Genomic DNA, 12873 nt, shown 5'->3' on the forward strand with positions numbered 1-12873 from the left:
TGCATTTTACTAAAATATTTCTTTGGTGGCACTAATGATGTTCGTTTTCATTGTTCTCGAAGTTTTTCATATTTCCCCTCGTGGGTAAGTAGCACTATGGTTAATACGTCTGTAAATTGCCTATGTTCTGTGGTCCATTGTCGATGACATCAGGAATTTTTATGGGCCTTTTTCATAACGTAGTTGAGTTAGTTGGTCTCAGGCGAGCGTAGCATGATTTTTCTCCTGGAAACTCGGGTTCTTCGTCCTGCAAACAGAAAACTGACTGCAGGACACAAGGAGTTTACGGACAATATGGCCTGAGTTGCTGATGCACCTAAAACCCTACAACAAACTAAACAAAAACCAAACTTAGTTTACAAGAGATAAAGCCATGCTACGCTTGTTCGAGCCCAACTAACTGTGCAACGTTTTACAAAGGACCATAAAAACTGATCGCGTCACTGACGGAATTCGAGCTCAGGTCTTTCACACCCGATGTGGGGAGGACGGCGATTTTACCCACAGGGCTTTTCATCTAGCAAACAGCAAACCGACCAAAGAATACACACAATTAAAACCATAATACATTGAATCCTCATATCCTCAGACACACACACACACACACACCTAACCTAATACTATCTATTTTTATATTAATCACATCCTGATTTATAAAAAAGTTAATGAAACAGATTGATCTGTGAAGATTTCTTGTATTACTCATTAATCGATCTTCATTACTGATTTTAAATATTAATACACTTTGAATTACTACTGAAAATAACGTTTTGTTGCTCTTGTTTTAATCTTTTATTGTTCAATGATATGTTATTAAGAAGTATTCGTAGCTGTGGCTAAAAATGGGAAACTCGTAAAAACAAAAGTTAAAGGAAGCAGTAACTCTTTAAGTGATACCTAATACAGCGTCCCGGAACAGATGCTCCAGATTACCTTGGCTCTTTTAACCCGGCATCGTTAGCATATGTTGATAAACCACCTGATTGGCCTTGTAATCACGTTTAGTCGACTTGTTTTGCATCAGATGAATACGAGATTCTCAAGGAAATCTTCACGTCCAAAGACTGGTGGAATCAACACTTCAAAAATTTATCGAAGAATGAACAAACAGTACGTGACACTTGGACCGGATGAAACAAACGGGCTACCACCAATTACTGGACGGCAATTTGAATTTGTATGGGAGAAAAAGTATTAAATCGGTATTACTCATAAGACAAAAAACAAGCTATTCTCAGAAGCTGCACGGATTACAATCCCAAACTAGGGTTTTATTTAATCCACGTGACTTCATCACTTCTGCATTTCCAGTCGCACGTTTCATTATATCCTATATTCACTATGATAGAAGCGCAATATGGCCTGAGTTGCTGATGCACCTAAAAACCCAACAACAACTTTAAGAGCAAATCAGATATTTACCCCATGTGCTGCGAACAACACCTCGTTTTTTATTAAATCTCCAAATATCTGATAATTTTAAAATCTCGATTTGGGGATTCAAATTGCCACTAATAGCTCAATGGACAAAAATTCTGTTCAGAACATTCTACCATTTGTACGAAAATAAGTAATGCCTTTTGGTGCCTAAACCAATATGTTCGTGTAGGCTTGCCGTTCACTATCTGCAAATATGTTAAAAAATTCATAAATTTGCAAGTTTTCTTTCATTTTGCCAATTATTTGGAGTTTCGATTATTCGTGGAAATTTGTTTCCCATCTACTCTGCATAATTGAGAGTCTACCTTACTGGCTCTTTAAACCAGATAGAGAGGATCTAATCTTGCACTTCTTTCACTAGGAGGTTTCTGTTTCCAAAGATTCAGTTTTGTCATCTATACTGGTGTGCAAAACTTAAGGACCAACACTATTTCTAAAGGTTACAACCATAAAATCTTTACTTAAGGTACTCTTTACTGATGAGAGTAGATTCAGTCTCAGCAGCGAGTCTGGACGTCAGCTAATCTGGCTAGAGGTTGGCAAATGGTATCACCCCGCAAACATCACTGAAAGGGATCGATATGGCGATCGAGGTGTTCTCGTTTGGTGAGGCGTTATCTTGGATGTGCGGACACAGCTCCAGATACTGGAAGGCGGTACTGTAACCAGTGAACGCTACTGTACTGAGTTAATCCTTCCCCGTGTGCGTCTGTTCCGAGGTGCCATTGGCCACGAGTTCGTGTTTATGGATGATAACGCCACACCCCATTACACGGCAGCTGTTGATATGCTTTTGGAAAATGAGGACATTGTTCGTATGGATTGGCCTACCCGTTCCATCAATCTAAATCCCATCGAACACATATGGGACGCTCTGGGTAGACGCCTAGCGGCACGTCCACACCCACCAGAAAATGTTCACTAGCTGAAAATGGCGCTGACAGAGGAATGGACGATGTTACTGCAAGAACAACATTGTTCAAAGTATGGACAGGCGGTGCAAAGCCTGCATCGCCATTAGGGGTGGCCATATCTCCTACTGAGGGCCACCACCTCTTCCCTTTACTCCATCTTTGGCAGCGATGCATCTGTATCATGGCAGCCAGTGCTATGTTGCCATTTTTGAATAAAGTCCCTCTGTACCGTTTTGTTTTCGTTGTTTTGTCGGTGTTGTTTCCTTCATCATTTCTGTACCTCACGAGGTTCCTTTGGTAAGCTTTTCCCATATCCAGGCCACTCCTATAAGAAGCTACAGGTGAAAACCTGACTGGTTCTTAAATTTTGCACACCAGTTTATGTGAATAAAATCAAACTGCAGAACACTCTGGTGTTCTTGTATCTATCCAAGAATAAAATTGTAAAGTTGGCTTCGCGAACCTCCTATATTTAATATTTTGCATATACCAATGAATTGAATCAACACTATGAAATCATTACAATGCCAAAAGATACCCTTATTTTATATAGTAATTAACGTGGCCTGCCTATACAGTGATATGGAATATCGATCATTTCCAATTTATACGGAATTTAGCCAGGAAAGCGAACTTATTCCTCATTCAGTGAATCAGACAATCAAGTCGGGGTTGCCATTAGTTAAGCATGTTAGAAAGGAACCATAAATGTTGGCGTTGGCTATCCACTGGAAGACGTTGGGGTTGATCATTCTCAAGCAGGTGCAACCATATCGCCAAATATTGATCGTGTGATTGTCCAAAGACTTTGGAGTCGGTTACCAAGTGCCCACAACTAGTACCAGAAGACTAAGTGGAGGTACACCGATTAACTGCTGTAATGTAGTCTTTATATGTAGTTGAATATTAATAAATATATTATTAACAGTAAGTTTTGGGTGTCATTTACTACTCTAGTTAATGGTTGGCCGCTATCTGACGATGAATACCTTGCGATTAATGCTCTTGTAGGCTACTGTATGCATCAGTACCCAAATCTCTACTAGAGAATTAATCGAAAACAGGTTAGGCCATATTGCGCAATATATAATATAACTGTAAATTTCGTGTGTTCTGTGGTCGATTTGTTGTTTTCTAGACGAAAAACTCTATTTTCTTGGAGAAAAACCAAGCTACCTTCGCCTGAGACCGACTAACTCAGCTACGTTGTGAAAAAGACCCAGAAAAATTCCTCGCGTCACTGAAGGGATTCGAACCCGAGCCTTTTCCACCCAGTGTGGGTAGGATTGTGATTATACCAACTGTGCTACCCACGTATAGTGTGGCTATCGCGATCTCCAGACTTTGACTTAAAGCATATTCGGATGTATAAGGATGTTGGCTGTTCTGGATTTAGGCAAAAGCCATGGCTTCGGGCCTCTCTATCGGATGGTCTCCTAGTCATTTCCTTTTGTGAAGATAAAAATCCATAATGACATATTTTTAAGCCTCTTCATATACTTTAGCCTAGTGCTTCATCATGTCTAAATGTGGTCCTGCGTACTGGAACCTTCTATCACTTCCACTCTCCAGGAATTTAGAGGTGCTGCCGTGGACCATTTGGCAACATTGACACCTGGGTTTCTTGAATTCCTCATCAACAACATGCAAAGTTGGGAGTGGGGACGCAGTATCGTAATTGGGAGTGGGGACGCAATCCCAATTGAGCAGCAATTCACATATCATCTACAACCTCGCTCCTAACTGTGTCTGTGTTAATCCACAGTATTGACTTAATTTTACCGTCTTACCAAACTGCAGTAGAATATTTTCATGGATTATCGCGATATATTAAGTTTCGGAAACAAATTTAATTGTGTAAGAATAGCAAGCAGTTAGTTGATTCCTGACCTTACAGATGGGATGTACTGGAAATCCATTACAGAGTCTAGACCTATTCCAGTAGAACTAGCATCTATTGATCCTCTGAAGAATTATTAAGGAAACATTTCTCAATAGATGAGAATGAAAGTTACTGTGGAACCGTGATTGAACGCATTATTTTATGTGAGAAACAGTGAACAAATCACACTTATTTCTGCCCAGTTCTGTTTTGGTACATAAGGATAAGTCAAAATAAAAAGAATTACTTTGCTTAGAGTGATATATTTTTCAGTACTTAAACAATTAGGTGTTGAGCCCATTTTTGTTTTCTATATTTATCAATGAAATTGATTAAAGCCTATCACGTTTAATGTCCAAGTTTGCAGATGATACAAAGGTTGGCGGGGTGGTTAATGACAGGAATGATGGTATGCTACTGCAACAGAATCAAGAAAAGTTAGGCAGATGGGCTGAGAAATGGCAATTGAAGTTTAATATTGACAAATGCAAACTAAAGCATATAGGTAGCAGTAACATACCAACTGTATGGTACTGCACTCAGGGTAGGGGAAAATGAAAGAGATCTGGGGATAATTGTGCAGTAGATATGAAGTTAGTTCTCTGAGCAATGCAGACAGGCTGCCAAGACAGCTCATGGCGTTTTGTCAATGAAATACAGGAATTTCGCTAGTAAGGATAAGGAGATAGTTATCCCTTTGTATAAGGCAATGGTCAGGTCACACCTTGAGTACTGCGCACAGGTCTGAAAGTCTCATTTTAGGAAAGATGTAGGGCTTCTGAAACGAGCACTGAGAAGGCAGCAAGACTGGTGAGGGGAACAAAGGGGTGCGCTTACCAAGAAAGGCTTAAGTTCTGCAAATTGCAGCGTCTGGAGACCAGGCACCTGCGAGGTGATCTGACTGAGGCGTTTAAGTCTTTGAATAGATTGAGCAAGCTCAATGCTGATAGGATTCTTCCTCTTGCTCAGACCACACACATGAGGGGGCACAGATTCAAATTGAGGAAGGAACAGATGTGAGAAAGTTTGCGTTTAGCGAGTGGATGGTTGATTACTGGAATAAATTTCCATCTGTTGTAATGGAAGTTGATAGCTTAAATAAATTTAAAGAAGAACTAGGCAACCTATTAGATGGAATGAATAGGCGAAATGGAAAGTGTCGGTTTTATGCTAATGCTAATTAACCAAAATGCAGTTACTTAATTTCGAATCTGATAACCGTTTTTGTGCTACAGTGAACTAATAATGGGTACAGTGGTGTCATCTAGTGTGTTGGAACCAGTTTGGTCTAACCTGTTGTTAAATATTAATGTAACGATTTTATAACTTTTTTTGCAGCAATTAGAACAATTGCATTCAAGTTTTTAATATTGTTGTTGTCTTAAGAAATTTGAGTTATAATTCTGGAACATCATACGATTTCGTATGACATTCTGAATTAATCTGACACAATTGACAAAATGTTCATTTGAAAATGAAAATGAGGAAAAAATTAAAAGAAATTTAGGTAAAAATAAATTTTATCCAATTAATCAATTAAACGTTATTATTCTAACTGCACTAGAGTTGTTACTGATATCCGTTTTGTGAATTATAGTGGCGTGGCTTCAGCAGCCACTTTGCGTGTTGTACGGGCTGAAAAACCCGGCATAACCCAAGGGAAAACTCAATCCTTTCGCCTGAGATCGGCTAACTACAGCCTCGATTGAAGAGGCTTTTAAGAATTCTTTCAATCTCCGACGGGATTCGAACCTAGACCTTTCCAAACGGAGTGGCAAACGACAACATATCGTTCAAAGAGGATTTTCTACAGTCGTCGAAACAATTATAAGATCACTGGACAATCCCTACGGAATCGAATGATACAGTAGATTGTCCAGTGATTCTGGAAAATCTATGGTATCGATATGCATTTCAGCAGCAATGACAGCACACGTTCATGAACCGATATATTCATATGCAAATTACTAAGTTCTGCAACAAATAAAGGCCAAAACTTGCAAAAAAAATTCAAATTCAAATTATTATATTAGGGCCACCCGGAATCACACCAGGCGAAGCAGATTGCCTCAAGGTGGCGGCTATATGGTTGGCCGCCACTTTGAGGCAATCTTTCGATTATCGTAGTGAAAAATCTGAAAATTTTCTTGAATCTATCGCTTGGAGAATTATCGGGAGACTGAAGACAGGACAGTGACAATGCCAAGTTGCGGCAGAGCTGAGTGAGGCACAAAGTGTCATCAGCAGACCGTTTTGAGATGTCCTGGTCAGAGTCGTAGACCATCAACAACACCGAGGTAAAGTTGCTATGTCTCTTTCTCTTTTACCTGTAGCAATCGACGCTTAAACACTATCTAGCTATTCTGATACTTTTCGGCATTGACAGGAACAGAGGTATTAATACAAACCATTCGAAATCGTTTGCATAGATATCGACATTAATGCGACAAGACGTATGATGTGTGTTTCACTGAGCACCAGACTTCGTACAGCCAGTAGAATGGGCTTTCGAACATTGTAATTGAACAGACGAGGAACAGTGCCTTATGCTCTTCACAGGTGAGTCCGAATATATCTCTTTACACTTAGATCAAGTATTCTCCTCTGGTCCTCGTGCGGCGTGAAAAAGGAACCCGAAACAACTCGGTATACGTACAGGAACACAGTCAGCTCGGTGTAGCTAGATTGCTGGTGTCGGATGGGAAGATGAGATCTTGCAACCCATGGTTCTTTCTATGACGGTGCTGTAGATGAAGAGTACATTTTATGAAAGACAACGCTCAATCCCATAGAGCACAACTGGTTAACAATAAGTTGGAAGATGAGGGTGTCATTTGCATGGATTGGCCTGCCTTCTCCCCTGACCTGATTCCCATTGACCATGTCTAGGACACCGCTGGAAGACCTAATAACTCTTCCGGTGTGTCCAGTGACTCTGAATCAGCTGGAAACAGCATTTGCAGAAGATTACGCAACAACTCAACGATGCCTTGATTTTATCGATGCATTGCAGGTGCAAAACACGTCCGACAGTTGCTGAAGGCCGTACACCATACTAAAGTCCGTGCATATGCCGACCACAATGGCGACAAAAACTGTTCCTACAAGCTTAGAGTACTACTGTTCTTCTGATGTCCTATGTTCCAATAAAGCCGCAATTATTGTACACTCTGGATTGCCTTTAACGTTTTCGACATATACCAATCGGAACTTAGCTTCGACTACATGATTGTGTACGTACATCATCATATTTATATTAACATCCTTTGTACATGTTTGCAGTGTTTCTGTAATTGTTTTGATCAGTGTATTTCAAACTAGCAAAGGTACTCCAAATATTCTCCATGAACCACAAAGTAGTGCTTTAAATCATTTATCATTTAATTCCTCACGAATATGTGATTGGGCAAAGTTTATTACATTTTATCAAGATATTTTTAGATATTTCTAAATTTTTTAGATATTTTTTAGATATTTTAGATATTTTATCTAGATATTTCTTAAAAAAATAAAAAAATAATTAGAAATTAAGCTATTCGACTTCGTGATATGATTCTGGACTACCAAGGGTATTGAGTATTTTATTTCTCCCAATAACGCAGAATACCTCATATTGCTTATCAGGAAAGTGAAATACAAACTAATGAGACAGTACAGTAATTATAAAAATCATAATAATAAAAATGAACTTACCTATGAGAAATATGAAACTGTTTCAGTCACCTGAACGCCATTACACTATACATATGGGGTCTGATATAACATAATGGGAAACTTGAAACCGTTTCTATTACCTGAGACTTTGCAATACGAGGCACGAAGCACAGCGGCCTGAATGTTCATATATTCATTAATCATTATCGATCGGTATTTACATTTGTATTTCATATTTGAAAGAGTATTTGCAAATATATTTCGAAGCAAAAATCATTATAACTTCTATGTAATCTTTCAATTTTGTCAACTTTTCCTTGTTCAGGGCTGTATAGAAATGTAATAGTGGTATTGATTAAAATTCTCTTTAAGGGCAAATCGATGGCTCCATATGAGTCGAAAGAGGGTGTTCGTGAAAGAAAAACGAGATAAATTTTCTTAAAATTTTAAGATTTTAAAATTTTCTTAAATCTACAACGAAATTCTTTGTATAAATTTGAAAATATAAATAGACTTTACACACTGTTTGTCAATGATGCTTGCTCTTAGAAAAGTAAAAAGAGTAAGGGATCAGGAGGATAAATCTCCCTACTGTTTCCACTATGAGGCTATACCGGGTATTAAACGAAACTTCTTTAATAGTAAAAAAAATGTAAAAATTTTGTCATCGAGGACTAACTGTACTTAAGGGGGAAAAAAGTCTCGGTATAACAGGTTTCTTTCAAACTTTTTTTCTCATGGTCAAACAGCCACCAAAGCTCTATTCAGTTACTTGTATAACCTTCTAAAAGAAGGCTGCGACGTCAAATGTTCAAATGCTCTGATTCGAGGCTGAGAGAAAGAGCTATGCTTGAAACGCTAGCACCAGATGAGAAAGGCCAGATATCAAGGTTATCCAGTTTCAATTAATATTCATATAATGTCTTGGATGCGTATTAGATCAGCCGTATCTCTGCTGACGGAAAGTATTCCTGAAAGACGAATAGCACAAGGTCATTTGGAATGAACTGTCTTATTTTTAATGTCGAAGTTTACTTTGATGTTGTTTTTGCGACAAAAGACCTAAGGCGTCATAGTATTCTGTCTGTAAATTGCCATTATTCTATGTTCAACTTAGTCGTGTTACTGGATGAAAAACCCTTCCAGGAAGGGGTTTTTCATCCAACATAACCGACAGATTTATTTATCTGCGAGGGCTAGCCACTCTAAAGGAATCTTCTCTGTACAATGGGCACATAAATATTTGAAAAGTAAATAAAAAACTACTATAAATACATTTTTTAGGGTATGCGCACGAATCTTACGAGATTCGATTGTTGTTGCATTACAATTCAATTACTTGTACCAATCAGAGAGCAATGATTACGATTGCATCGTGTGGAAAAGTTCCTATGCGCAATTCCCACCGAACTGGGAACAAGGACCTCTTTCATACGATGATCGATCTCAGGCGAGAGTGGTTATAATCATCGTCCTGCCACACCTGGTAGGAAAGACTAAATCTGAATTCCGTCAATGACGTAAGATTTTTTTAAATTGTTTCACAACGTAGCTGAGTTAGTTAGTCTCGGGAGATGGTTGCATCGTTCGTTTCTTCTCCCAGAAACTTGTTTTTTCATTCAGAAAAACAGTAATGAAACAAAATAATTCATACAATTACAGTTAAAAACTGCTCCTCAATAGCCTTAGTTGCTTTGGCGATTAACACACACACACACACACACACATCAAACACTCCCTAACAGAGAGAGTTGCATTGTATTTTCTTTCAGAAACGGAGGTTTTCATCCCGAAAAATATGCAAACTCTAATTAATACATGGCGTGGCAATATTCTAAAATAACACAGGTTTAAATAATTTTACAGAATCGGTTCTTACTTTTAAAAACAATTAACTGAACTTTCAACAGAATTCGGGCGCGTTAAAATCGTGTCATTAATGCAAATTCTTTTCGAATCTCTAACACTGACAGAAAAGTAATTAATAATTAAAATAATCAAAAGCTACTTACCGTTTTTAAAAACTATAAATATTCCTTCGTTTCTCACATGTTTTGCCATAACTATTCGTGCGCGTGCATTGTACATTAAAATTGACTAGACCATCGCATCCTCCAATATAATTGCCTGAAGGGTAAAAACGGTTTCTTCCTGCTACAGTCTAAGCATTAAATCAAAGTCACGAATAACCCAAATTCAGTCGGCCCATTTCATTAAAAGATGCTACTTCATTGATTTGTCTCTAAGTAAATGATGAACAGTTTGGCAATAGAAGAAACACTGTTTTTCCTCCTGAGGAACCTAAGTTCACCGATGGTCATAAGTGGCTTGTATAACACCAGACAAACATTTCCTTCAGAGCTTCCTGAATTTGCTCCAATGGAACCCATAGTGGTAAGTGGATGGCCAAATATTCATACCGGTGTTAAAAACACTACGCAAATAGGACTTAGCAACATTCTCCAAACACGTGAAATGCTTCGCAATCATACGGGAATATACAGCTCCAGCGTTAGCAACAGAAAATAAAGTTTTCTAAATGTCGGTCACAAACACTTGATTTCAGCTAACTGATCGCCAGCTTTGGGGATTGAAGTAAAACGAGTTTGCTTTTCCCCTAGCTACTCTACCCCTAGTTACACTGGTCTTGGTCAATTAAAGGCGGCCCATAGCCTCAGGCCAGTTGAGGGCCAGTCATATAACCGGTCTGTACAGACATTCTGAACATACACACACATACTGTCCCAGTAGACGGTCCGTGCATGGCATACTAACTTTCATATCTCTGCAAAGGAAAGTAGACTGCTGTCACATTGACTTAGTAACACTTCGGAGTTTTCGGGGGAGATCACTTTCCTTTCGAATTAAAGCTTAACCGAGGGGAAACAGGACGCTGCTGGCTATAGGGAAACTAATCCGATTTACTTCCGAATTAAGCGACTGGTATGTCGCCCTGCGGATGAAAATGGCTGGCCAGCTGTCGGAAATATTATTTTCAGTGTGCGACTTCCTTAATTAAGTTACCCTAATAACAGGATATCATTAACTTTCTTGGCTAATAGCGTGCTAGGTCGTTAGCTGCCTTATTTCTGTTTTCGGCCTTTCAGATGTTAAGTTGAAAAATGTTCTATATGTCTTTAACAGAATTTACTATTTTGAATGATTAGCAGTGTATTTATACTCTGCTTTGATTTGACTAGCAGAGAAAAAGAAATGTTGACTCAGAGTGTTGACACATAGAAAACAATTTACTGAGCATATTTTTTTCGGAACAAAGAAAAACTGTTCTGTTCAGCCTATAATTTTAAAGGTCTTTTCCACAAGGAAAGTGATTAGCTGTTCAAGGATTTTCGCGTTGGCTATAACTGAACCTGATCTTGTTTCGCCAATAACTTCAAGTAACAGATTACTAGAGACATTAAATTTACAAGTAATGCTCTTTATTCACTGACATTACATAATTTTTAACGAAAGACGTCGAAAGTGATCACGATCACAACAGAACTGAGCATGATGAAGCATGTTCTAAAATACTATTCTCGGCGTGTCGGGAGTGATGTCGGAGATATTGTTTTTTCATAAGTGGATGAATTATTTTTTTTGAGGCATTTTCCTGGACACAACTGTTTTTCTTCTATAAAAAGAACTCTAATGGCAACAAATTCGGCGCGAAAGGTGGCCAGACTTGTTCAGCTATCTTGCTGAAATCACTCTTGAACAATCTCCTACTCGGTGAGGTCAGGAATTCATGGATTATGTGAAAGTACCGCTGAGAGTTTATGGTTTCTCTGAAAAACATGAGCCCAATAATGCTCCCATTTTCAGAGGTCGTATGGGAGTTTCTCGTGCTGCATGGGGATTTCCGCACAGCATAGACGACTATTCCGAGAATTTACATACCCAGTCAGATGAAACTTGTCCTCATCAGAGAATAAAGTGTAGTCTAACGTCTGAGGGTCTTCATACACCTTTCCAGTACATTCGCAATAATGACTTTGTTTTCTACAGTCTGGGAGTAAAAGTTATTTCATGAAGTATACTTCGTATGGAAGTATCTTTCATTTCCTCCCCGTAACATGACAACTGATATAAAACATTTCTTCTTTTTGTTATGATACAAGCCTCCATAGCGACTTATGTGGACTTTCACAACTGTCAATGTGCAAATCCGACTTACAACATTCACCTGTCTACTTTCCCTAAACATTTACACAAACTTACACAAAACATGTTCAATAGTTTTAAACAACTCTGTTTTGCGGTACACACACGAACTGGGATGGGGTCCATCGGCGTGTTGCACAAGGTATTTGAACTCATCCTACCAACACATACGTTTCCAGTCCTCCAGTAGTCAAGCAGGGTCTTGTTGACACCACAGCATTCGCTGTCAAGGAGAATTGACCGTTGAATGACGTTAGCATTCGCTATCGACAATGAGCAGCAGTAAAGGGAACGTTTGTTTTGGGTCGTCTGCTGTGGCATACTATACGTCTGAAACGCGGTTTTGGGGGAAACCACTGGCACTGCCTAACAACGACACTATGTCCACTATATACGTCTGAGTGTGCGATGCATCATCATTTGGGATATTGTCCTTACATTCACCGTTGAGCCCGTATAACGCGCTGCACCCTTTTGCTTTCCAAACATCCACTTTGCGTAATCCTTTACAGTACAGTTGTCTGCGAGAGGTACTGTACTTAGTATTAACAGTGGCCACATGGTGCAAGGAAGCCTTGCACCATGTGGCCTCATCTCTACAAGCAATTGTTCGATAAAACGTCGATAGGACACCATGAGCCTTCTTTGCAACCTGTCTACAATGCTCAGAGAGCGTCATGTCTGACTGTATTGTCTGAAAGTCCCTTTCCTCCACTACTGTCTTTTGTTCAACTCCACCAAGTGTATAAGTTATCTTGGGATTACTGTTCCCAAGGTGTAATACCTTACACTTTGCTGGATTAAATCATAGCTGCCATT

The 12873-nt window shown here is 39.0% G+C and overlaps 1 protein-coding gene across 2 annotated transcripts in view; it reads right to left on the reverse strand.

Annotated features, from left to right (window-relative positions):
- The window catches only part of LOC150086694 (uncharacterized), a 44757-nt gene extending 34227 nt beyond the window's left edge, over positions 1-10530 (reverse strand). The window contains exon 1 of one of the 2 annotated variants that reach the window (XM_090372699.1): positions 9903-10530. In XM_090372699.1, coding sequence (XP_090228825.1) covers positions 9903-9978 — 76 coding nt within the window. In that variant the 5' untranslated portion in view covers positions 9979-10530. Of the gene's footprint in view, positions 1-7929; positions 7992-9902 lie in introns of those variants that run through there. The other variant, XM_090372700.1, reaches the window with a different exon arrangement.
- Positions 10531-12873: the final 2343 nt, after the last annotated feature.

This window comes from Mastigoproctus giganteus, chromosome 4 (assembly GCF_048544385.1).
Source record: "Mastigoproctus giganteus isolate SK-2022 chromosome 4, ASM4854438v1, whole genome shotgun sequence".
Taxonomy (NCBI): Eukaryota; Metazoa; Arthropoda; class Arachnida; order Uropygi; family Thelyphonidae; genus Mastigoproctus; species Mastigoproctus giganteus.